This window comes from Salmo salar, chromosome 12 (genome assembly GCF_965601325.2).
Source record: "Salmo salar chromosome 12, fSalSal1, whole genome shotgun sequence".
Lineage (NCBI taxonomy): Eukaryota > Metazoa > Chordata > Actinopteri > Salmoniformes > Salmonidae > Salmo > Salmo salar.
This window is the reverse complement of record NC_138302.1, coordinates 53,403,356-53,427,156: the sequence shown is the minus strand read 5'-3', so window position 1 is coordinate 53,427,156 and position 23,801 is coordinate 53,403,356. Positions and strand designations below refer to the sequence as shown.

Below are 23,801 nucleotides of genomic sequence, written 5' to 3'. Positions count from 1 at the left end.
GACTCTCAATCAGAGGCAACGAGAAAGCACCTGCCTCCAATTGAGAGTCCAACCCCCCATTAACCTAAACAAGAAATACAACTAACTAGACTAAACATAGAAATACATTAACAAGGAACAGTGCCCCAAAACCCCGGAATACATAAGTCAAATACCCTTCTACAAAAACACCACCCCCGAACCACATAAAACAAATACCCTCTGCCACGTCCTGACCAAACTACAATAACAAATAACCCTTATACTGGTCAGGACGTGACAAAATTGCAGTAAATTGAGACCCTGACTTCCCCCGACTGGGGTTGTTAATCCGGTACTGTGTGATCTCGCTCTCCGTGGCTGATATGAGTAACTTTTAAACAGGTTAGCCCTGGGCCCGACGGAATAGCAGGGTGCGTTATCAGAGCATGCGCAGACTAGCTGGCAAGTGTCCTAACGGACATTTTAAATCTCTCCATGTCCAAGTCTATAATCTCAACACGTTTCAAGCTGACCACCATTGTCCCTGTTCCCAAGAGCTCCAATGTAACCTGCTTTTAAATGACTATCGTCCCATAGCACTCACATCTGTAATCATGAAGAGCTTTTCAAGGCTGGTCATGTCACAAATCAATACTGATGGGTTCTGACTTCTAAACTTGAAAATATGAACTATCCTTATTCATGTTACTGAGGGAGAGTGGGGAATGTAGAATGTTTACATTCTGTCAGAAAATTGTATTGTTAGATATCAGGGAGCCTACGGAAAGGAGAAGGGCCACAGTCTGGTACAAGTCAACAGGACAGCCGTGAGTTGGGGAGGAGTGATAAATTTGGGCCGAGGTCAGGTCAGATGAAGTGAGGAAGAACAGATATCACTAAAGTTCTGTCCAGCAACAGAGGTGTATTGGCTGTTCAGATGTGTAAGGAGGAGACTCAGCATAGGAGGAAGGGTTAAATACCAGCGCTTGTATGAATATGTCTTTGTCTGCTCAGCTGTCTGACCCTTTGGGTGAATAAACTTGTTTTGAGCTTTTCGTAGTTGTCTGTCAGTTATAGAGGTCCTGGAAGGTGATGTTATTATCTCTAGTTATTATCTATACCATGCCTTCAAGTACATATCTACCTCATTGATCTGGTACTGTTACTCCTTGTATTTAGCTTAATTGTTGTGTATTTTCGTTCCTCTTTTAAATATATATTTTTTTACTCTGCATGGTTGGGATAGTGCTCCTAAGTAATCATACAGTATTACGGTTAAATCTACAGCTGTTGTATTCAGCACATTTGATTTGGAAGATTTCTCTATGACAAGCCACATTGTTTTTCTACCCCTCCCCCTTAAGCATACACCCCTTCCAGACATAGGCCCATTGTAGGGTATGTGTGTGACTGTGTGTGTGTGTGTCTGTGCGTGGAGGAAAGAGGGTGTGTGAGAGCAGGAAAGTGGGAGAGGAGAGGAGGCCATAAAATACAAGCCAAAAGGAAGCGAGAGAAAGGGAAGTGGGAAGAGAAAGAGAAAGAGATACAAACAAGGCTGTGTGTCAATTGCGATTTTGAGGGTTGTAGCCCAAATTCTTCCGGATATCTTGACAACCTACAAAGGACTGTAAACTTGAGTGTGACTCTGTGGAAAGAAGAGAAAAACAAGCAGCGGGCATACAAGACAGACAGAAGAAGAAAAAAAGACTCAATGCATGCGATGGAGCAGGGGAGCGTTCAAGAACATGGAAGAAGTAGAAAACTGTCCAAGATCTGGGTGATAAATGAACATGTTCGAGTGGGACTCGCAGAAACCCTCAGCACCTATGTCATGATGGTAAGAGAAAGAGAGAGAAAGAGAGAGAGAAAGGGTTAGAGGACACCATCAACCTTTCACTTCTTAAGGGCAAGGCCAGACTGGCCCGTTGATTTGATCTGTATCTGTGATTTCCAATGCTTTCTCAATGGGAGTCGTACGTTGACCGTCAACGTATTTTCACGGACAAAAAGTTCAGATGAGATGAACTTTTGATGGGCCGACGGATACGTAACCATCCATTTAGCCAATTAGAAAAGAGGAGGCGTTTTACGTCACACACTTCACACACGCACAGAGCGAAATGTATCTGTTCTAATTTGGTGTCCGCATCCACACGTCATTCTGGTCTCACCCTTACTCCCTTGCTTATTTGCATTTTACATTTGCATGCAATATGTTTTGGTTGTTGCATATTTCCAGAAAGACAAGGATTATAAATGAATAAATAAAATGTTGTATTTAAAGGTATTTAGTATCACTAGTTTATTACTACTAGTATTACTAATTGTGTCTATATTCATTGATAGATTTCCACTCAACTGTGATTCTGCTTAGAAATATTCATGCAAATTGCATGTTGCAATACGCTCCCCATGTAGATGCTTATCATGTGGCATAAGTTGTCACTGTCATGCGCTTGACCCTGTGATAACACGGCGGCCAGTTGGCCGCATGCATGCTCTCTCTCTCACGCACGCACACGCACACACACACACACACACACACACACACACACACACACACACACACACACACACACACACACACACACACAGTCCCAGACATGTGGTATTGGGTCCCTTGCGAAAGCAGTCAATAGTCTCATAGCCGGGGTCTGCTGCCTGTTTGTCACATGCCTGACAACGAATCCTATTCTTAGAGCTTAGGACACAGACAGAAGACACACACGTGGTAGTAGTGTGATATTGTCTTCACTACTATACAGTAATTGTATAAGGAGCTTTCCCTTTCCTTTGTGACTTACTTACACTAAAAAGTGGGACGACGCTGTTGTTAATCTTAAATGCTTTTACTGATTGGAATGATTGAAAATGACGCTTTGGTTCTTTCAACCTATTCTTTGAAATTTGTCTGAAATTAAATGACAAATTCGACAGATCAATGTGAATTCTTTAATTGAATGAAAGGTTCTAAAATGCTTTCAACACCTCATGCGCTTGCGCATTAAATAGCATTGGGGGAAATGTAGCGGCAGCAGCCTATCAGAAGAGTTGGAGGCGTGGCTTATTGGGGTTGTTGCATTCAGTTGGTTCTTTATGCACACCCGTGAGAGTGAATGTCATTCCAGTTAATCTAGTCTATTGTAATCATTTTTCACTGATAGTAACTGAAATGATACTGGCATAATTACATTTAATACCAAAGAGCCTGATATGATTTTTATGTTACAGTAGGCAATGCTTGGTTATGATATTGTGGCTACTAAATGTGAAAGGCTTGAGTAAAGAATATGTTTGGAAACATTATTTCAAGTTATTGAACCAACATTAACATCTTGATTTACAGGGAATTATTTAATTGCTTGTAACCCAATTGTTGAAAATGTTATAGGTCATTCCAAATAAAAAAGTGAACTTGGAACAAGATGAAAAAATGTGTTGTATTTACATGAAATATTCGTTTATATTAGTTATTTATTAGGTTTATGAGTGCTCAAATAAATAGTTTGCAACTTGAAATATAGGTTTGGTAATAATCAAATTAAACAGTTGACATTGAATCATATATTTGGTTTCAAAAACGAATTTACTAGTAACCAGTTAAAGTATTTTTGGGGGGTTGATCCAAAAGAGTCACCTTGGGGCATACGTGTGGGTTGGAAGTAGGTCATCACCTTAGTAACCTACATACGATACAATATTAATAGAATAATCACATCCCCCTAAGGCCTAAGCTGATTATATTCTTATAACTAATTAACCTCTATGGGACCCCTTCCCGTTCTCATCCCAGTAACGGGATTGCTTGACAAGATAGCAAAAATCTAATAATTTCAATTTCTCAAACAATCAACTATTTTACACCATTTGAAAGATAAACATCTCCTTAATCCAACCACGTTGTCCGATTTCAAAGAGGCTTTACGGCAAAAGCATAAAGTTAGATTATGTTAGGACAGTACATTGACAAAACATTACACACAGCTATTTTCAATGCGAAGACAGGCGTCACCAAAAGCAGAAAATCAGCTAAAATTATGCACTAACCTTTGACAATCTTCATCAGATGACACTCCTAGGACATTATGTTAGACAATACATGCATTTTTTTGTTCTATCAAGTTCATATTTATATCCAAAAACAGCATTTTACAATGGCGGTGATGTTCAGAAAATATTTAGCCTCCAAAACTGCCGGTGAATCTGCGATACAATTTACAAAATTACTATTCGAAAACATTGGTAAAATATAATATTGTCATTCAAAGAATTATAGATTAATATCTCGTGAATGCAACCGCATTGCCAGATTTCAAAATAACTTTACTGGGAAATCACACTTTGCAATAAACGAGGTACTATGCTCAGAAAAATAGGCTAGGCGATACAGGTTAGCGCCATCTTGGAACCATCTAAAATCAAATATACTATTGTAAATATTCACTTACCTTTGATTATCTTCATCAGAAGGCACTTCCAGGAATCCCAGGTCCACAACAATGGTGGTTTTGTTCAAAAAAGTTCATAATTTATGTCCATATAGCTCCTTCTTGTTAGCGCGTTCCGAAGGCTACTCAAAATGTACGAAGCACGCGGGACTTGTCGTCACGAAAGTGCAAAAAAATATTATTTACGTTCGTTCAAACATGTCAAACATTGTATAGCATAAATCTTTAGGGCCTTTTTCAATCAGAACTTCAATAATATTCAAGGCGGACGATTGCATTGTCTTACAAAACGTTTTGGAATGAGAGAGTACCCACGGGCACACGCATCATAGTAGAAATGGACTTCCCCCTATGACAAACTTTCCAGGCCTCTCGTTCGGTCAGTTTTTACAGGAGAAGACTCAAACCACTTTGTAAAGACTGTTGACATCTAGTGGAAGCCGTAGGAAGTGCTACATGAATCCTAATTTACAGTGTGTTTCATAGGCAAAGGCTTGAAAGTGATTCCACACATCAGATTTACACTTCCTGTTAGGATTTCTCTCAGGGTTTTGACTGCCATATGAGTTCTGTTATACTCACAGACACCATTCAAACGGTTTTAGAAACTTCAGAGTGTTTTGTATCCAAATCTACTAATAATATGCATATCCTACGTTCTGAGTTTGAGTAGGAGGCAGTTTAATATGGGCACATATTTGTTCCTAAATTGACAATACTGCCCCCTAGCCCCAACAGGTTTTAAGTACATCACTCAAAATGAGTTGACAGGTTTCAAGGATAAGACATGATAGTTACCTTAAATGTCTTAAAGAGCAACTGAAGGCAATAAACAACTTCTCTAGTAGAAAACGGCCTATAGAGCATTGCTATTATTCCGATTTTTTTTGTTCTAGTGTCAACATTGACAACAAAGTGTAAATAGGATAATTTTGGTCATAAAGTCAGTCTCATCCAAAACGGAGATTTGTGAGATAATTGGGGGGGGGGGGGGGGGGGGATGAGTATGTCACAGAATGAAGGGTACCATAACAGTTTTCCTTGGGTTGGGTTTATTTCAATCCCACACACACACCCACAGCTGGCAGCACCCAAATAATCATAAATTCGGAGCGCAGCTGCACCCAACCCCATCGTAATGCCCATGGCCAATTTGGTTTGACATTCGATATCCCTATGAGGGCTAGTTAGGGACCATCAGTAAATTACACAATGCACATGGGACAGTCATTTTAAATGTAAATAGCTCCACATTTCAGTGACTTAAAAACCTCAAACAACTATTATTTGTAGAAATTCAGATACAAATACAGCTCAAAGATGAGCAACATTAAAATATTGTCACATTTACATTGTATAATTTATTGACGGTCCCTAACTAGCACCACTAGGCTATCCAAAGTCAAACCCACTTTACCATGGTCGCACACCGGCTGGCTGAAGCTGATTGGCGAAAGAAGTTAGCTAGCTTGCTAGCTAGTCTAGGTTACTTCCAGACACAAGACCTAGTTAGACCATTTCAAGTTATTTAGAAGGGTGAGTACTGTAACTGTGTGCTGTTTTGGCAGAGTGAAAGTACAAACAAAGTACGTGAGGATGGAGGTCGGATGTTGGAGAATTTTGCAGGTTTTTTTGCAGGTTTTTCCAGGAATCTAGAGCCATAATCATTCTGCCTAATTCTATGTAAAAAACACATTTATATTTTTCTCCATAGGTTATCCAAGGATACCTCTTTTCCAGCAGCATACCACCCTGCATCCCACTGCTGGGTTGTTCTGAAGCTAAGCAGAGTTGGTCCTGGTCAGTCCCTGAATGGGAGACCAGATGCTGCTGGAAGTGGTGTTAAAGGGCCAGTAGGAGGCACCCTTTCCTCTGCTCTAGAAATATTATCCCAAATGCCCCAGGGCAGTGATTGGGGACATTGCCCTTTGTAGGGTGCTGTTTTTCGGATGGGACATTAAATGGGTGTCCTAACTCTCTGTGGTCACTAAAGATCCCATAGCATTTATAGTAAGAGTTATCCCTGGTGTCCTGGCTAAATTCCCAATCTGGCCCTCATACAGTCACCAAATCATCCCCAGTTTACAATTGGCTCATTCACCTCCTCTCCCCTGTAAAAAATAAATGTACCTGTTCAATTGTCATTTTAATGATGGTGTCATTCTGACTTGTAAATCACACATCTAAATATACTGCAATAACATGCCTAAAATGTCACATCCAAATTACAACACAGTACATGGGACCAAAGCACACATAAATACAGGCACATATCATGGCATAATAATTAACACACAGATGTCATGATAATATCATAAGGTGCCAGATTAAATTTAAACCAAATATTTTTTTGCATACCTGTCTGCATCCCCCTAAAAATCTGGATAAAAGGTTGGAAGGAATGGGAGTCTTATTGAGTACATTAAGTAATTGTACACTTTCCTAAAGTCTAGCAACTTTGCCAGCAGCATGCCAGCTAAGATACCGTAGTTAGACAAGCTACTCTAAGTTGATTGGTAGCCTGAAATGATTTGGTAGCTAGTTATGAGGTTGGGAGATTGGGAATCTATCTAGCTGGTTAACTAAAACCAACTCCATAAAATCATCTGCAAGAGACACTCACATCAAAGACGCATCCAAGACCCAAATCTAGTTCTCATTCACATTTCCTAAGGAGGGAATTGAAACTTGTGACAAAGCTTGTTGGACGTTTTATGAAGTGACATGTTTTTACTTTAACAGTAATCCTTTGTTTAATTGAGTTAGTGAATCCAAATGCACCAGAAGGAATACATTATGTAGACCCACAAACCAGCTTGGATATATTCAGCTGTAATAAATTATTGTAATCAATTCTCCCACTGCCTGTGTGGACATCTGTTTTTGACGGGTTGTGTTTATGTTGTGTTTATATTCAAGGTGTTTGGCTTGGGCTCTGTGGCACAGGTCGTGACTGGACGGGGTGCGTTCGGAGAGTACCTTAGTGTCAACCTGGGCTTCGGCCTGGGTGTGGCTATGGGGGTGCATATTGGCGGGAGGGTCTCAGGTACATAACACAACACCACTTCTTTTGTCATGGGTAATGGCTTAAATTGTTTTCATGTATGGTGCCTCTTATAGAGCACATTTAAGTGCAAAATGAAAATACCTCTCTCTCTCTCTCTCTCCTCTCTCTCTCTCTCTCTCTCTCTCTCTCTCTCTCTTCCTCTACCTCCTAGGGGCCCATATGAACGCAGCAGTATCATTCTCCATGTGTCTCTTTGGTCGTTTGGGTTGGAGGATGCTTCCCGTCTACATCCTCAGTCAGCTGATAGGCTCCTTCTTGGCTGCTGGGACCATATATTCCCTTTACTATGGTAAAAACATAATGACAACATAGAAGACAATGACCAGTTCACTTTGGGAAATCATACAGCCAGTACAAGGAAGCGCTTGTGTGCATTAAACGTCGCTATGAGGGCCGGAAATGTTTGTTTCAATATTAATGTACATTTCCCAACCTTAACACTTGAAATCCTACAGATAGTAGTAGTGTGTTGGTTGAATATGGTTATGAGGTACTGTGCAATGATGTGAAACTTGCTTTGTCACTCTATTTCCAGACGCCATATACCACTACTGTGGAGGGAATCTGACTGTGTCTGGCCCTAAGGCTACAGCTGGGATCTTTGCTACCTACCCAGCAACCTACCTCTCACTTCATGCTGGATTCTTAGACCAGGTAAGCATGAAACGGGAAATTCAACCCCATTTTACACCATAAAGACACCTGTTGAATTGGTTTGTCAAGCCAGTTTACCCTGATCTATATTTTACTGTGGACGTTCATCTCCCAGTGACGGAGGACAACTCAAGCTATCGCTCCCTTTTCTCACCAATTGTGTGTGTGTGTATGTGTGTTAATTGTGTGTAGTCCAGGTATTAAGCACATCGGGGGGAATTCAGACCAGAGTTTTGTGCACGTAAATGGAACTTCATTTCCTTTTTATGCACTTTTCTCTCAATGCGTAGTCTGACCTTGAACTTAAGCGAGGGGAAATGTATGTGCCAGCCAGCTATACGTTTGGGGTGGAGATCACAGAAATTGAGGTGTGGTAGAGGTGTGTCTACAGATATCTGTATTCTGATCTTGACTTAATTCGCTCATAATTCCACCACTTTTGCGCATGAGGAAACCATGAATAAGGTCGAGCGAACCTGTTCGTTCCAAGTGGAAACTCATACTTAATTTTTTTTCAGATAGAAATAACACCTTTCTTCATGCACTGTATTTAAAAATTAATAAGAGCTATTGATAAGAGCTAGGTAAATGAGCAATCTGTTTGGAGAAGAGGGCTAAAAAAAAAACATGATTTTTCCTTCGGATGCTGGAGAATGTGAAACCAGTCATGGAAGCAAACCTAAAGTATGACAAGAATTTCTGCCCTTTTCCCACAGTGAAGTACAACATGCTGTGACCTTATGCATCATTTTAATTGTATGGTATTTTAACTTGCAGTTATGAAACTTGGAGATGCAAGCCAAATGGGTAGGCTACTGCAGCCTGGAGCATGTGATGACGATGCACAATGATAGTGACGCAAAATTTAACCTTTGGACACTTTCGAATGTTTGAATTATATGCCTCAACCTTCTCTGGTTCCTACTATTTCAATCATGTTACCAAATGTCAGTAATAACCACACATATTTAACTGCCAATTTAATGTTAGTTTCCTTCATTTCATAACATTACATCCCTCAATTGAATTGCATTGTTTTGTTTACCTTCATATGCTTCCTCTGTAAACGCTGTCACGTCCGTGTGGTTGTTGCTGAGGATCTCTAGTAATAGTTGATCATGTTTAAAAATGTCCTTTTTTTTAAAGATGTAGGCTAATTAAATCCTTATGGAGTGACAAACCAAGTCTTAATAGTTTGAACCTAATGCATGGCACAATACTTGGCCGTGTCATCACACAGTTCTATTACAATTACTTGTTTGGTCTCTCACTATATAAGGGGCCATAGTCTGCTCCCATCTTCACTTCTTTCATCTTCCTCACGGATTATATTAAGATCCTCTACTCTCCTCAGTAATATCCTCCACTCTCCTCTACTCTCCTCAGTAATATCCTCAAATCTCCTCTACTCTCCTGAGTAATATCCTCCACTCTCCTCTACTCTCCTCAGTAATATCCTCCAATCTCCTCTACTCTCCTCAGTAATATCCTCCACTCTCCTCTACTCTCCTCAGTAATATCCTCTACTCTCCTCTACTCTCCTCAGTAATATCCTCTACTCTCCTCTACTCTCCTCAGTAATCTCCTCTACTCTCCTCAGTAATATCCTCCACTCTCCTCTACTCTCCTCAGTAATATCCTCCACTCTCCTCTACTCTCCTCAGTAATATCCTCCAATCTCCTCTACTCTCCTCAGTAATATCCTCTACTCTCCTCTACTCTCCTCAGTAATATCCTCCACTCTCCTCTACTCTCCTCAGTAATATCCTCCAATCTCCTCTACTCTCCTCAGTAATATCCTCTACTCTCCTCTACTCTCCTCAGTAATATCCTCCACTCTCCTCTACTCTCCTCAGTAATATCCTCTACTCTCCTCTACTCTCCTCAGTAATATCCTCTACTCTCCTCAGTAATATCCTCTACTCTCCTCGACTTGGACCTCTGCTTTGCTGCTAACCTGTCCACAGGTGGACCGTCAAAGAATCCATCGCCGAGCGTAGTACAGCAGCTTATCGTCGAGAGGATTGACCTCACAGGGAAAACTACTCTCAGTCTCTGGTTCAGCTAGCGCCACACGGCTAGCTGTAACCAAACTACCTGTTTCGCTTTGCTTATTCCTACCTAGGTGGAAAGAGAAATTTTTTTTTTTTTATAGCTAACGAAGAACACACATTCTCTTCAGCTAACAGCGTGCTGGCTTTAGCTAGGTTACTAACCCACGAGGTGAACTCTAGCTAGCCAACGACAGGACTACTAGCTACACAGCTACAGCGTCGACCAGCACACACACAGCCTGGGTGTCCATACCGGAACTTTGGCTAATTCTACCCCTACACAGGACCAGACCAGCAAACCTGCTGACCTACACCCATGCCCATGTGGTGCAGGGATACCCACACCCTATATATCGACTCTCTAGGACTGGAGCATGCCCAGACAAGGCTCGCTAATCCTGAGTCCTGCGTGTATTGCAAGCATTTTGGGTGAAGAGGCAACTCAACAACCCCTCCCCAGTCCTGTACAGTACTGAGGTTGACAGGGCTGAGGTTATGGACAGTCTCCCCCCTGATATACGGTTTGACGACCTAGAATTAGGGGAAGATGACTTGATCATAGATGAGGATGAAGACGACGTCCTTCATCTCCTCCGTGATGGAGAAGAAGAGGTGGAGGAGGACCCCCTGGCTCCCAGGCCCACACAGGGCAGAGATGTCCCCTCTCCTACCCTGGGGTACGGGCTCATGGATGTGTGTAAACGGGCTGCAGCCAAGCTCAAGATTAGGACACTGAACGTCCCCACTCTACTGATGGCATATCAGGGTGAGCTATTGGAAGAGAAGGGCAATCTCCTGAACAAGAACGAGTACAACCCATTGCTCTGGGAAGAGATCTGTGTCGTCTCAGACCTCAACCTCCGTGCCTCCAGGGGTGCTATCCAAGGCTGTGGGCGTGTCATTCGCCTTGCAGTGGTGGGGGATAGAGCCCTGTGGCTGAACCTGTCCAGCCTCACGGAGAAGGAGACGGCAGACTTCCTGGATGCTCCTATTGAGCCAAAGGAACTGTTTGGCCCTAATGACTGGAACTGTACAGTGCAGGAGAAGCTTCCAACTTCTGCTTGCCCCGCCAACCCGGGTCCCACCCCGGTCCAACGTCCACAGCCATGAGCCAGCGTGCCTACTCAGCAGGAAGAGGCCAGTACTCCTTCGCCAGGGGCACCAGGCCCAGCAGACTGCTAACCCACTAGTAACTGTTCAGACTAGAGGCAGACGAAACTGGGGCAGACGTTCCTACGCAGCAGCTGCTTTGAGGTCACACCCCAACAATTCCCCTGAGGGGGAGACAGTCCTAGGGGTCTTTCCACAGTGGCAAAGGGGAGCAGAGCACAGCTCATATGGTGTCTGGCCCTTCCCCCTCTCGGGCTAAAGACCTTTCACCCGACGCAAATCGCAAGAGGGGCATGTCTATTTTGTCAGAATGCTTTCCTCCTTGCAACACATTGTTTTGTGTCGAGAGACAGGGAAGATGGAGACAGCCCACTTTCCCCCCAAGTGCCCTTCATACTGTAGCTGTCCACTCGACACCCTTGTTTGATCTGTCAGAGGCCGGAAAACAAGGTTTCAGTTGCCATGAACACTGCCCTGTTCCGGGTTCATTCACTGCCTATTCAATAAAGGTACTACTGTTGCGCTAAAGCTTTTTGCAAATGAAATAACATTTTATTGGTCACATACACATGGTTAGCAGATGTTAATGCGAGTGTAGCGAAATGCTTGTGCTTCTAGTTCCGACCATGCAGTAATATCTAACAAGTAATCTAACAATTTCACAACAACTACCTTTTACACACAAGTGTGAAGGAATGAATAAGAATATGTACAGTACATATAAATATATGGATGAGCGATGGCCGAACGGCATAGGCAAGATGCAGTAGATGGTACAGTATATACATATGAAATGAGTAATGTAGGTTATGTAAACATTATATAAAGTGGCATTGTTTAATGAAGACTAGTGATACATTTATTACATACAATTTTTTGTTTTTAAAGTGGCTATAGATTTGAGTCAGTACGTTGGCAGCAGCCACTCAATGTTAGTGATGGCTGTTTTATAGTCTGATGGCCTTGAGATAGAAGCTGTTTTTTAGTCTCTCGGTCCCAGCTTTGATGGACCTGTACTGACCTCGTCTTCTGGATGATAGCGGGGTGAACACGCAGTGGCTCGGGTGGTTGTTGTCCTTGATGATCTTTTTGGCCTTCCTGTGACATCGGGTGGTGTAGGTGTCCTGGAAGGCAGGTAGTTCGCCCCCGGTGATGCGTTGTGCAGACCTCTCTACCCTCTGGAGAGCCTTACGGTTGTGGGCTGAGCAGTTGCCGAACCAGGCGGTGATACAGCCCGACAGGATGCTCTCGATTGTGCATCTGTAAAGGTTTGTGAGTGTTTTTGGTGACAAGCCAAATTTCTTCAGCCTCCTGAGGTTGAAGAGGCGCTGTTGCACCTTCTTCACCAAGCTGTCTGTGTGGGTGGACCATTTCAGTTTGTCCGTGATGTCTACGGCGAGGAACTTAAAACTTTCCACCTTCTCCACTACTGTCCCATCGATGTGGATAGGGGGCTGCTCCCTCCACTGTTTCCTGAAGTCCATGATCATCTCTTTTGTTTTGTTGACATTGAGTGTGACGTTGAGTACTGAAACGTGGCCGGATGATGACGCTATGCATGTAGTACTCAGTGGATTCTCCATGCAGCGGCAGGATCGTACCCTACATCCCGCCCTAAGCCAACACCACTCTGGCATTCAACAAACTGTATGGGGCCATAAACATACAAGAGATCGCTCACCCAGAGGCAGCGTTTCTGGTGGGGGGAGATTTTAACTCGTGGAGACTTAAAACTGTCCTACCTCACTTCTGCCAACAAAACTCTAGACCACCTTTATTTTACCCACAGAAACGCATACAAGGCCCTCCCTTGTACCACATGCGGCAAATCTGACCATGCCTCAATTCTCTTGCTTCCTGTTTACAAGCAAAAGCTCAAACAGGAAGTACCAGTGATGCACTCAATACGGAAGTGGTCAGATGAAGCAGACGCGAGGTTACAAGACTGTTTTGCTAGTACAGACTGGGAAAACCATGGATTACAGGCAATATCCACACTGGGCTAAAGGCTAGAGCTATCGCTTACAAGGAACAGGACACGGACATGGAAGCAATCAAGAAATCCCACTACGAACTCCGACAAGACATCAACAATGCAAAAGGACAATATAGGAGGAGGTGGAATCCTATTATACCGGCGCCGTCTCTCGTCGTATGTGGCAGGGCTTGCAGACGATAACGGATTACAAAAGTAAACCCAGCCATGAGTTGTCCAGCGATGCAAACTCCCAGACGAGCTAAATGCCTTTTATGCTCACTTTGAGGAATTTAACTTTTTTTCCAGATGGCTATGTGATCTACTGATCCTTTGGACGAAATTTGTTTAATCTGTTGTTTTTAGTAATATTCATTTGAAAAATTAAACAGTTATTACTTTTATTTTAAGATCTGGTCACGGACCCCCTGCAGTAGCCTACCTCGTCCGCATACCCCACTTTGAGAACCCCTGCATTAAGTAACCTTAAATTCCATGGTCAGTGTGGGCAATGAGCCAGGGTATACTATTGTACACTATTCTCCCTATTATAATCATATGTTCACTATTAATCAAAACAGTTTTGTTTTTTTTGTGCGTAAAGGCTCTCCAAATTTTTCCATTAAGTAGCCTAGGGTTCATGAATACTTCCCTAAACATACATATTGTGAAATATCAGTGTTTTGAAATCTACACAAGGGTTCTGAACAGAGATAAATATGCATGTTTTGATGGCTATCTTTCATTGATATTCATTCTGAATGCATTTTTCATAGGCTGCATTCTAATGTTGTGCCAATCAAATTAAAAAGGTACAGATTATTTAGAGGGATTGCTTAAGATGAACAGAAAAACATATTGAAGAAAAACTCTGATCAAATTGGCCGACCCAGTAGGTGTGATTTTTGTTGGATTGAATTAAATGTATTCAGCGTGTGCAAGAGAGCCACACCCGCAAACCATGTTATGCTCATGCATATGTTAAGTCTGAATCTCAACTACTGAGAAGTGCTTAAATCAGAATGCTTAAAAAAGGCATACATTTCCTAAGTCTGATTTGATTCCATAGTGTCAATCATGGTTGTTTTACTCTCTCACAGACACTAGACATATCAACCTAATGTCCGCTTTTTCGCTGTGTGTGTTCCAGGTGATCGGCACGGCCATGTTGTTGCTGTGCCTGATGGCCCTGTCTGACCAAAGGAACCAGCCTGCTCCATCGGGGGGTGAGCCCATCGCTGTGGGCCTGTTGGTACTGCTCATAGGAGTCTCTCTGGGGAGCAACAGCGGATACGCTATCAATCCTAGCCGTGACCTGGGACCTCGAATCTTCACCGCTATAGCAGGCTGGGGGCCAGAGGTGTTCCGGTAAGACTGGAGGGGAGTAAGACTTGGTGGTGGTCATTCAGATTTCAGTTTTTGTTCAGTGAATTAGTTAATTGATATTCAATTTGTGAATTCAAAAGTGAATTGGCCATTTTCAGAACTGAGTGGATTGAAAAGTGAATTGAACCCAACATTGCCTGCTAGTCTTGCAAGGGCTTTTTATCTTACAGTATCTTCAGAAAGTATTCACACCTAAATAAGTTCAGGAGTAAAGATGTGCTTAACAAGTCCCAAACATTAATACATTGCATGGACTCACTCTGTGTGCAATAATAGTGTTTAACATCATTTTTGAATGACTGCCTCATGTCTTTACCCCACACATACAGATAATTGTAAGGTCCCTCAGTCGAGCACTGAATTTCAAACATATATTCAACCACAAAGACCAAGGAGGTTTTCCAATGGCTCGCAAAGAAGGGCACCTATTGGTAGATGCGTAAAAGAAAGCACGCATTGAATATCCCTTTGAGCATGGTGAGTTATTAATTACACCATCCAAAGTGTATCAATACACCCAGTCACTAGAAAGATACAGGTGTCCTTCCTAACTCAGTTGCCGGAGAGGAAGGAAACCGCTCAGGGGTTTCACCATGAGGCCAATGGTGACTTTAAACTGTTACAGAGTTTAATGGCTGTGATAAGAGAATTGAGGATGAAACAACAACATTGTAGTTATACCACAATACTAACCTAATTGACAGCATGAAAAGGAAGCCTGTACAGAATAAAATATTCCAAAACTAGCATCCTGTTTGCATAAAGGCACTAAAGTAATACAAAAAAAAAATGGACAAAATATATAATTCTATAATAATATTAATAAATAAATAGGCAAAGCAATTCACCTTTTTGTCCGGAATACAAAGTGTTATGTTTGGTACAAATCCAATACAACACATTACTGAGTACCATATTTTCAAGCATAGTGGTGGCTGCATCATGTTATGGGTTATGTTATTGTAATCGTTAAAGACTGGGTTTATCAGGATACAAAATAAACGGAATGGAGCTACTGTAAGCACAGGCAAAATCCTAGAGGAAAACCTGGTTCAGTCTGCTTTCCACCTGACACTAGGAGATTAATTCACCTATCAGCAAGACAATAACCTAAAACACAAGGCCAAATCTACCCTGGAGTTGCTTACCAAGAAGATAGTGAGGGGCAGAGTTACAGTTTGGACTTAAATCTACTTGAACATCTATGGCAAGACCTGAAAATGATTCTCTAGCAATGATCAACAACCAATTTGACAAAGCTTGAAGAAGTTTGAAAATAATTATAGGCAAATATTGTACAATCCAGGTGTACAAAGCTCTTAAAGACTTTCCCAGAAAGACTCACAGCCAAAGGTGATTGTAACATTTATAGGTTGAATGCTATCTAATCAAGATATGTTTAATTTATCATACTTTTTTTTAACCAATGTTAGAGTTTTTCTTCCAATTTGACAGAGTATTTTCTGTAGACAGTTGACAAAAAAAAATGACAATTAAATCAATTTTAATCCCACTTTGTAACACAAAATGTGGAAAAAGCAGGGGTGTGAGAATACTTTCATAAGGTACTGTATATCAACAAACTGGCAGGACTAAGATTGCCTTGGTGTTTTGGATTAGCAACATTCACACGTTTTGCCTTCAGAGTTCAGCCAGGTGTTGATGGCAGAATGTTCAGTGGTCAATTACAGGGCAGTAGAGGTATGAGTGGACAGTCTGGTTTCCCATGCCAATCTGCATTATTTCCTCTGTCCTAGCCAGTCACTTCTTTTTGATGTTTCTTTGTACTGTTCTGTCCTCTTGTTCCTACCATAACAGGAAAAGAGCTGTGCCCGTTTGTTGTGGCATCTGATTTGATCTCACCCTCTTATGGCATCTAATTGGATCTCACTGGCCAGTTATGTTCCAATTTTGGTAGCAACAAAAAAGAAGTCCCTCTCATATGGTTTAAATGATTTTGGGATTGTTCGACATTGCAACTGACGTGACACATTTTGGGTAAATTGTGACTGACTGAAATACAAATAAAAATGTTTTATTTATGATGAAGATAATTTGTAGATCAGTCAGTCTACGGTCACCAATGTCAGCTGAAATGTCAAACAAGCCCACTGTGATAATCCGGTTAAACTTGTCAATCAGGAATTCTGATAGGCCTGTTACGGGAGCGCCTGCTTGAAATGACAATAGATTGAAACCTGATCAAGGGCAGCCAAATAATACAGCATATAATTAAATAGGACAAAACTCCCCGAAGCTATTTTTGTTTGTTTTTGACTGACTTTGACCACTGTAACCAATCTCCACACTGTCTCACGCTCTGTTGTGCAGGGCAGGTAACGGCTGGTGGTGGGTACCTGTACTTGCCCCCATGGTAGGAGGAGTCACAGGGGCTTCCATCTACAAGGTGTTTGTGGAACTGCACCACCCCTCCCCCTGTGAACACAGGAGGGAGATAGTGGACGAGGCAGAGGAGGCTTCACCTCTGGATATGCAGAAAAACCTCAGCCCAGAGGTGTGTGTGTGAGGCACCCCAGCTATGTGCGCGCACACTTGCTGCACCCAAAGTAACTGGAGGAGGATCCAATGGAACAGAAACATCAGCAAACAATTGGGGATGTTGTTTTGAGAGGACACTGATTGGACTGGTTACTTTCTCGACGGTCCAAGTCCAAGTGACAGGCAGTCCAGAATGAATTGTGAAAGTGAAACAACTGTGAAACAGAGCATGAATTCAGTTTTGCTCCCAGGCTAAGAATAAATGAGACCACCTGTTACAGAAGTCAAAGCTGCATATAGAAGTTGCCTGTAGGTACAGGTCTAGAATCAGCTTACCCCTCAACCAATAGAATTATGGAGCCTTGAAACTGATGGCAAAATGCGAGAGACTTGGTCAAGAATGTAACTGGTGCTCATTACTCGTATCCGTTTCAAAGCACAGTGCAGCACATCTGAGGACACTGGAGGAAATCTGGACTCAGTTAAATGGCCATCGACAATAACACAGGTTTAACCGAAACGATTCTCATCTGCCTTTAATAGGAAATACATACAGCCATAGACACAAAAGGGAAATAAATAGGATCAACAGGATGGCCTACAAGGCTTCACAGGGAATAGCAGCATTGCTAGAAAAAACATGTCAGGCATAGACAGACACGTGCGCACACACACATTCAGGAGAAGAAGCATTTATAGTGGTATAATACATAAGCTACCGTTTCCCTGCCATTACTTACTCGAGAAGCCAAGCGCTGTAGCCCCATTAGCTACCACATAGAACGTTAGCTTCAATATTCTGAATAGTAGCAGCCAGATATGTTGCTTCTGTGCCCTTTTCACCCCACTCAAGAAACAAATGCAGGGGAAACACTGCCATAGCCCATTGAATATGTATTTTTTGGGGGTGGGGGAAGTTTCCTTATCGCCTGCCCCCACTATGCCTCCCCGAGCTCCCTTGCCCCTTGGCAGTGCCCCCCACCCCTCCCTGGGCCGACTGTTTCTTCTTTGGGGCAGGCAGCTTTGCTTTGCCCCGGAAGGCTTTGCTGGGGTCCAGCTTGTTGACAGGCGGCTCTCCGGCGTGGTCGGCCATACTGGGCTCACAGTGGAAACTCAAGGGCTGGTAGAGAGACGCCCACTGCTGTTGGGGAGAGAGATGACACAAGCACAATGGGTAAACTAACTAACCAAACAAAAACCCATGGCATTATTTCCTACTGTTAAGCTGTACTTACTTAGGTTTGCGTGCTGAGAGAAATATCTTTCATGAGAAGGACATGTTTTAAACATAACAAACCTTATTGTTAAGTTGTCTAATCAAAAAGTATAGCTACACATTTCTAAGTTGCTTACTACAGTATAACTCATTTTAGGATACACTTAAATGACTAAAATACTCATTTTTTTGTGAGAACTAGTCAAGGTATGTAAGGCCGACAGGACAATGAAACAAATGCACTTAATGACCCTCCATAGGGTCAGAGCTTGGGGGTCAACGTACAACATACCTCAGTCAACACACTTTCGTTCTAGGCCCTGACTTATTTGTTTTAGCTGATGTGGCCGGAAAGTGATGACACATAGCCTAACTGGGGTATGTTATGTTTGACATGACTATATATTGTACATTGAAAGAAACAATAAAATCGATGTTTACCTTGTATGTAATGGATCACCTTTTTGGCTGTGCTGATTTAGTTTTTTACTTACATACATGGTAGTAGGCCTATAATACATGTAATTGTAACACATCTACAATGATATCTACATGCAATACATAAGAACAATGGTCACCATTTTCAAGTGCTCTTAGACACCCAATGTATTCTCTTATATTTTGTCCCAATTCCAACAAAATCCCATATCCCCAGCCTCGCTCCTTCTAGGGGGTGACAGTGTATACCTTGGCCTGAGGGCTGGGGCCGTAGGGGGTGAAGGCGTTCTGCCACTCTGGCAGGCCTAAGTTGGTGATCATCAGGCGGTAGTAGGCGGTGAAGCTGGGCGTTAGGTAGTGCCAGTACAGAGAGCGATCCAGGAACCACACCTCACACTTCTGGGCCACCACACCTGGAACCAAACAGCCATGGGACAGAGAGCAAGGGGGATGAAATAATTATGGGCACATTCCCATGAATATTAACCAGTCAAAATCCATTTAGCTTTTTAACTTTTAAAAAGTGTGGTGTAAAATATCGCAAACGGAAGTTGTCTTCCTCTCTTATTCTTCCATGATATTTTACACACACAGTGCATGTGGCATATCACATGGGTAAATGGGAAAGTACCTTTTGTGCAGTCTTTGTAGACCAGGCAGACTTTGCCATTCCCACTGCAGGGGTCCAGCTCAAAGATACGGCTCCTGGAATCAAAATGGGGCTCCGCCGGCCCACGCTCTGACTCTGAGGGAAACAGAATGTGTGAATTGCCTGTGTGTGTCCTACTATGTTAACTAGATAGGCCTATCTATACATGACGTAGCAATTTACAGAACATTTGCTTCAATGCCCCGTATTCTACAATATGTCCAACATTTCAACAAGGAACCCTATCGGTAGAAGATTCAGTATACAATAACATTGGAGGCTGAAACTGAAGAATCCACTAAGTAGCTGAATGAGGTGGTGTCACCTTCAACTTGTTCTTCGTCCCAGTCCAGGTCAGCCAGTGAGGGTGCGTTGGGGAGGGAGAACACTGATGATGACTGGCAAAGAGGACGCAGGTTGGCCACACCGTTGAGCACCATGCATCCTAAAGGCACAGATTCATCTGGTACAATATAGGAAAGAGTGTCACAGAGAGAAGAACAGGTGGTGTTCAGTTGTCTGTTCTTCTATGGATGTTTGGAGCTGAATGTGTCACTGTCAGGGTTACCTACTCTCGAGTTTGGCACTCCAGGTAAGGGTGAAACCATCCGTTGTGAGATAAAAGTCTCGGAGGTCCTCGGGCAGAACACAGGTATTTTTCTGTAAACCGCACAAACAATGATAACACAGAAGGGTAAATCCATTTAAATTCAATCACTTTTTCACAGCACCCCTTTTGATTTGAACAAAACTTTCCATACATATTTGCCCATTGTAGAAGTGATCAAAATGTGACTATTTGGAACTGAATCAAGAGATAAATGTGCTCAAATTTGACCCATTTTGCAAACCCTATCATGAGACATCCATGTCTCATCACTGTAAAAGATAAATGGTTGAGATTTATATAATTTAAGGGCTTACAAAACAGCGTTGTCAAATTATTTTAGAATTTAAGAAAAAACACTTTTCAATTTACAAAAAAAATCGCTAACAAAAAAAGAATTCGCATATGTTTTAGCTTCAGTCTGGTCTTTGGCAGTTTAGCAACTTTTCAACAACTTACTTTTTATCTACTTGGCACGCTAGCTAACCCTTCTAGCTCTAACCCTAACACTTTTAGCTAACCCTAACCCTTCCCCTGACCCTTTAACCTAACTCCTAATCTTAATGCTAACCCCTAACCTAGGTTAAGTTAGCCAGCTAGCTATCGTTAGCCACCTAGCTAGAATTTGTAACATATTATACGTTTGGCAGTCATAACATATAGTGCATTTGGAAATTCGTAACATAATACGAAACGTGGCCCAACGTTTCATGTCTGTCAGCAGCAACTGTGATTAAACACTACACTCTTAAAAGCAATGTTGAATAGGGGATAAAGTTAAATAACTTCACTAGGTAGGCCTACGTTGGTTGGAGAAAAGTGCATTAGGTGTGCTTACCGCTATGTTTAACCACCTGTACAAAGTTTCTACCGATAGCCTAATGTTTACTTTGCAAGCTATCGGCTAACAATGCATCGGCAAATGTCCCCTTCTGCTGCTTGACAGGCACAGCCCACAAAGGATGGAAAATTAAATCGAAACAACCCATAGTTGTCAGGTAGAGTTCACTTTTATATCACTCAAATATCCAATTAATAGTGACCAATATTGAGAAATTACAAAATCAATTGGTGTTTACTGATCATGAAAAGCATGCAGTTACTTTCTGTATAACTCCGATGATAGAGCTACATTTGCGCAATTGATTTGCATGGAATAATACTTTTTTTGTTGTTCTGACTGATATGCTCTTCAAGAGGTGACCAAATATACTGAACAAAAATATAATACGCAACATGTAGTGTTGGTCCCATGTTTCATGAGCTGAAATAAAAGATCCCAGAATTGTTCCACATAAACAAAAATATTATTTCACTAACATTTTTAGCACAAATTTGTTTACATCCCTGTTAGTGAGTATTTCTCCTTTGCCAAGATAATCCATCCACCTGACAAGTGTGGCATATCAAGAAGCTGATTAAACAGCATGATCATTACATAGGTGCACCTTGTGCTGGGGACAATAAAAGGCCACTAAAATGTGCAGTTGTCACACAATACAATACCACAGATGTCTCAAGTTGAGGGAACGTGCAATTAGCACGCTAACTGCAGGAATGTCCACCAGAGCTGTTGCCAGAGAATTGAATGTTCATTTCTTTACCATAAGCCACCTCCAACATTGTTTTAGAGAATTTGGCAGTACGTCCATTCGGCCACACAACCGCAGACCACGTGTAACCATGCAAGCCCAGGACCTACACATCCGGCTTCTTCACCTGCGGGATCGTCTGAGACCAGCCACCCGGACATCTGATGAAACTGTGGGTTTGCACAACCGAAGAATTTCTGCACAAACTGTCAGAAACAGTCTCAGGGAAGCTTATATGTGCTCGTCGTCCTCACCAGGGTCTTGACCCGACTGCAGTCCTTTTTGTATCCCTCGTTGACCGGTTCGTACCGATAACATTCTCCATTCAGGCTGCATAGGCTTCGATTTCCTCCTCAACTTTATTTAATGGCGAGAAGGCCGAAAATGCGTACTTTCCTTTTTAAACAGCATTTTCCACCACTATGCTATAGTGGCTAAATGCTAATCCCGGATGTTGTGTATCACATTTAGCCAATCAGGTTGAAACTATCAGACCATGAGTTCTGCCTCTTTTAGGTCAGCCTTATTAGCATCTCATTTTGGTAGGGTGACCTGATTTGTCTAATTATGAACAATATCTTTGCCCAAACAGATTGTGAACCCAACTGTGTAACTGATTCTAGGGGGGGATACATTGAAAGATCATTTGGGTTGGGTGTAGGGGCAGATTTGAACTATGTAATCTTGTGTTCAGGGGATTGTATTATCTGTTTAATTGATTTGGTCAGAACACGGACTTGGGGTGGAGCCAATGACATTCACAATCGAAATCTCACTCCAAGCTAGAGTATGTTCAAAAGATGGCAGGCCCGCTACTGCAACTTGATTGCCTGAAAATGATAGACAACATCCGGGATTAGCATTTAGCCACTATAACATGGTGGTGGAAAATGGTGTTCCATGAGGAAAGTATGCATATTTTCCACATTCTCACCATTACATAAAGTTAAAGGGATTTTGGCAATGAGGCAATTTATTTACTTCCCCAGAGTCAGATGAAATTGTGGATACCTTTATATGCCTATATCCAGTATGAAGGCATTCGTCAGAGGTAGATTGGCAAATGCTAACTAGTACAATGCATTTAAATGTAAAATGACTACTCTATATCGTCATCTGCCGGCCTTTGGGCTGGGTCCATTAAGTCACTTTCTGACCACTTCTTCCATGGGCAAATATGTATGGAAAGTTCTGTTGCTGTCAAAAAGTGATGCTATAAAAAATGATTTAATTCAAATGGATTTACACAGAATTCCCTCCCAAACCGGGATAAGAACCTCTCTCCCTCCTTTCCTTCACTGACGTGATGGAGAGAGGGAGCCATTTTAGTATTGAGATGCAGCCAGCCTGTGTTTTTACCTGTTCCCATGACAGCAGGCATCGCTTCTCTGCAGGCTCCCTCTCCATAAAACGCACGTCCATCACCCCGGGCATACTCTCTGTGACACCAACATATTATACAGAAGAATGACAATTAATGTTAGCCACAACTGTAATGCAATGAAGAAGAAAAAAATCCAAACAGGACGTCCCAAACAGGCTTCTAGCGAGCAAGCTAGCCTAGCAGCAACAACAACAGGCTTGCTAAATCAAACGCTAGCAAGCCAGCGAAAATGAATGCTTACCAAGTACTCTGGTAATGCCGAGTGTCAGCCTTTCAGCGACCCCTTTACATGTTAAACCTTCCTTTGTCTCCTCCATTTCAATAATTAGAAATCACAGCAGAGAACTATTAATATAATCCATTTAACAGTTCATTTTCTGGAGGAGTCGCAGATTATCTTCTTCTCTGAGATTTTATGGTGCACAACAACTATTGTTGTATTGCCGCCCCCAACTGGACGGGGTGAAGAAAAAAAAAAAGGACATTCATTATGGAGAAGGGAAAAACATGAATCCACACATACAGTATTACAACAACAAAAAACATCCCATTCATTCAGTCTTTCAAAAACTTCATAGCTCCCTACACAGGCTCTTGGGCCTGCGAGGGTGGGACTGCATGAGACAGAACTTCATGTACAGTTGAAGTCGGAAGTTTACATACACTTAGGTTGGAGTGATTAAAACTTGTTTTTCAACCACTCCACGAATTTCTTGTTAACAAACTATAGTTTTGGCAAGTCGTTTAGGACATCTACTTTG

The 23,801-nt window shown here is 42.2% G+C and overlaps 2 protein-coding genes across 2 annotated transcripts; one reads left to right on the top strand and one right to left on the bottom strand.

The window, feature by feature from the left end:
• The first annotated feature begins 1,395 nt into the window (after positions 1-1,395).
• Positions 1,396-18,817, top strand: aqp7 (aquaporin 7). The gene is made up of 6 exons (XM_014132023.3): positions 1,396-1,798; positions 7,329-7,455; positions 7,628-7,765; positions 8,012-8,130; positions 14,420-14,637; positions 16,987-18,817. Exons 1-6 carry the CDS (start codon positions 1,673-1,675, stop codon positions 17,180-17,182), a joined length of 924 nt encoding a protein of 307 aa, XP_013987498.1. The 5' UTR covers positions 1,396-1,672; the 3' UTR covers positions 17,183-18,817.
• Positions 17,667-23,416, bottom strand: tpgs2 (tubulin polyglutamylase complex subunit 2). The gene is made up of 7 exons (NM_001146537.1): positions 23,282-23,416; positions 23,016-23,095; positions 20,030-20,117; positions 19,783-19,920; positions 19,440-19,553; positions 19,058-19,221; positions 17,667-18,295 (listed from the first exon to the last, which is right to left on the bottom strand). Exons 1-7 carry the CDS (start codon positions 23,355-23,357, stop codon positions 18,077-18,079), a joined length of 879 nt encoding a protein of 292 aa, NP_001140009.1. The 5' UTR covers positions 23,358-23,416; the 3' UTR covers positions 17,667-18,076.
• Between the last annotated feature and the right edge of the window lie 385 nt (positions 23,417-23,801).

What these genes read in the sequence shown, in the direction of transcription:
- tpgs2 (NM_001146537.1), bottom strand. Translation starts at nt 23,357, where the DNA reads ATGGAGGAGACAAAGGAAGGTTTAACATGTAAAGGGGTCGCTGAAAGG. An exon ending in CGGCATTACCAGAGTACTTG is followed by an intron (nt 23,096 to 23,281) that starts GTAAGCATTCAT and finishes TTGGTGTCACAG; the next exon opens with AGAGTATGCCCGGGGTGATG. An exon ending in GGACGAAGAACAAGTTGAAG is followed by an intron (nt 19,554 to 19,782) that starts GTGACACCACCT and finishes TGTTTCCCTCAG; the next exon opens with AGTCAGAGCGTGGGCCGGCG.
- aqp7 (XM_014132023.3), top strand. Translation starts at nt 1,673, where the DNA reads ATGCATGCGATGGAGCAGGGGAGCGTTCAAGAACATGGAAGAAGTAGA. An exon ending in TCAGCACCTATGTCATGATG is followed by an intron (nt 1,799 to 7,328) that starts GTAAGAGAAAGA and finishes TTTATATTCAAG; the next exon opens with GTGTTTGGCTTGGGCTCTGT. An exon ending in ATGCTGGATTCTTAGACCAG is followed by an intron (nt 8,131 to 14,419) that starts GTAAGCATGAAA and finishes TGTGTGTTCCAG; the next exon opens with GTGATCGGCACGGCCATGTT.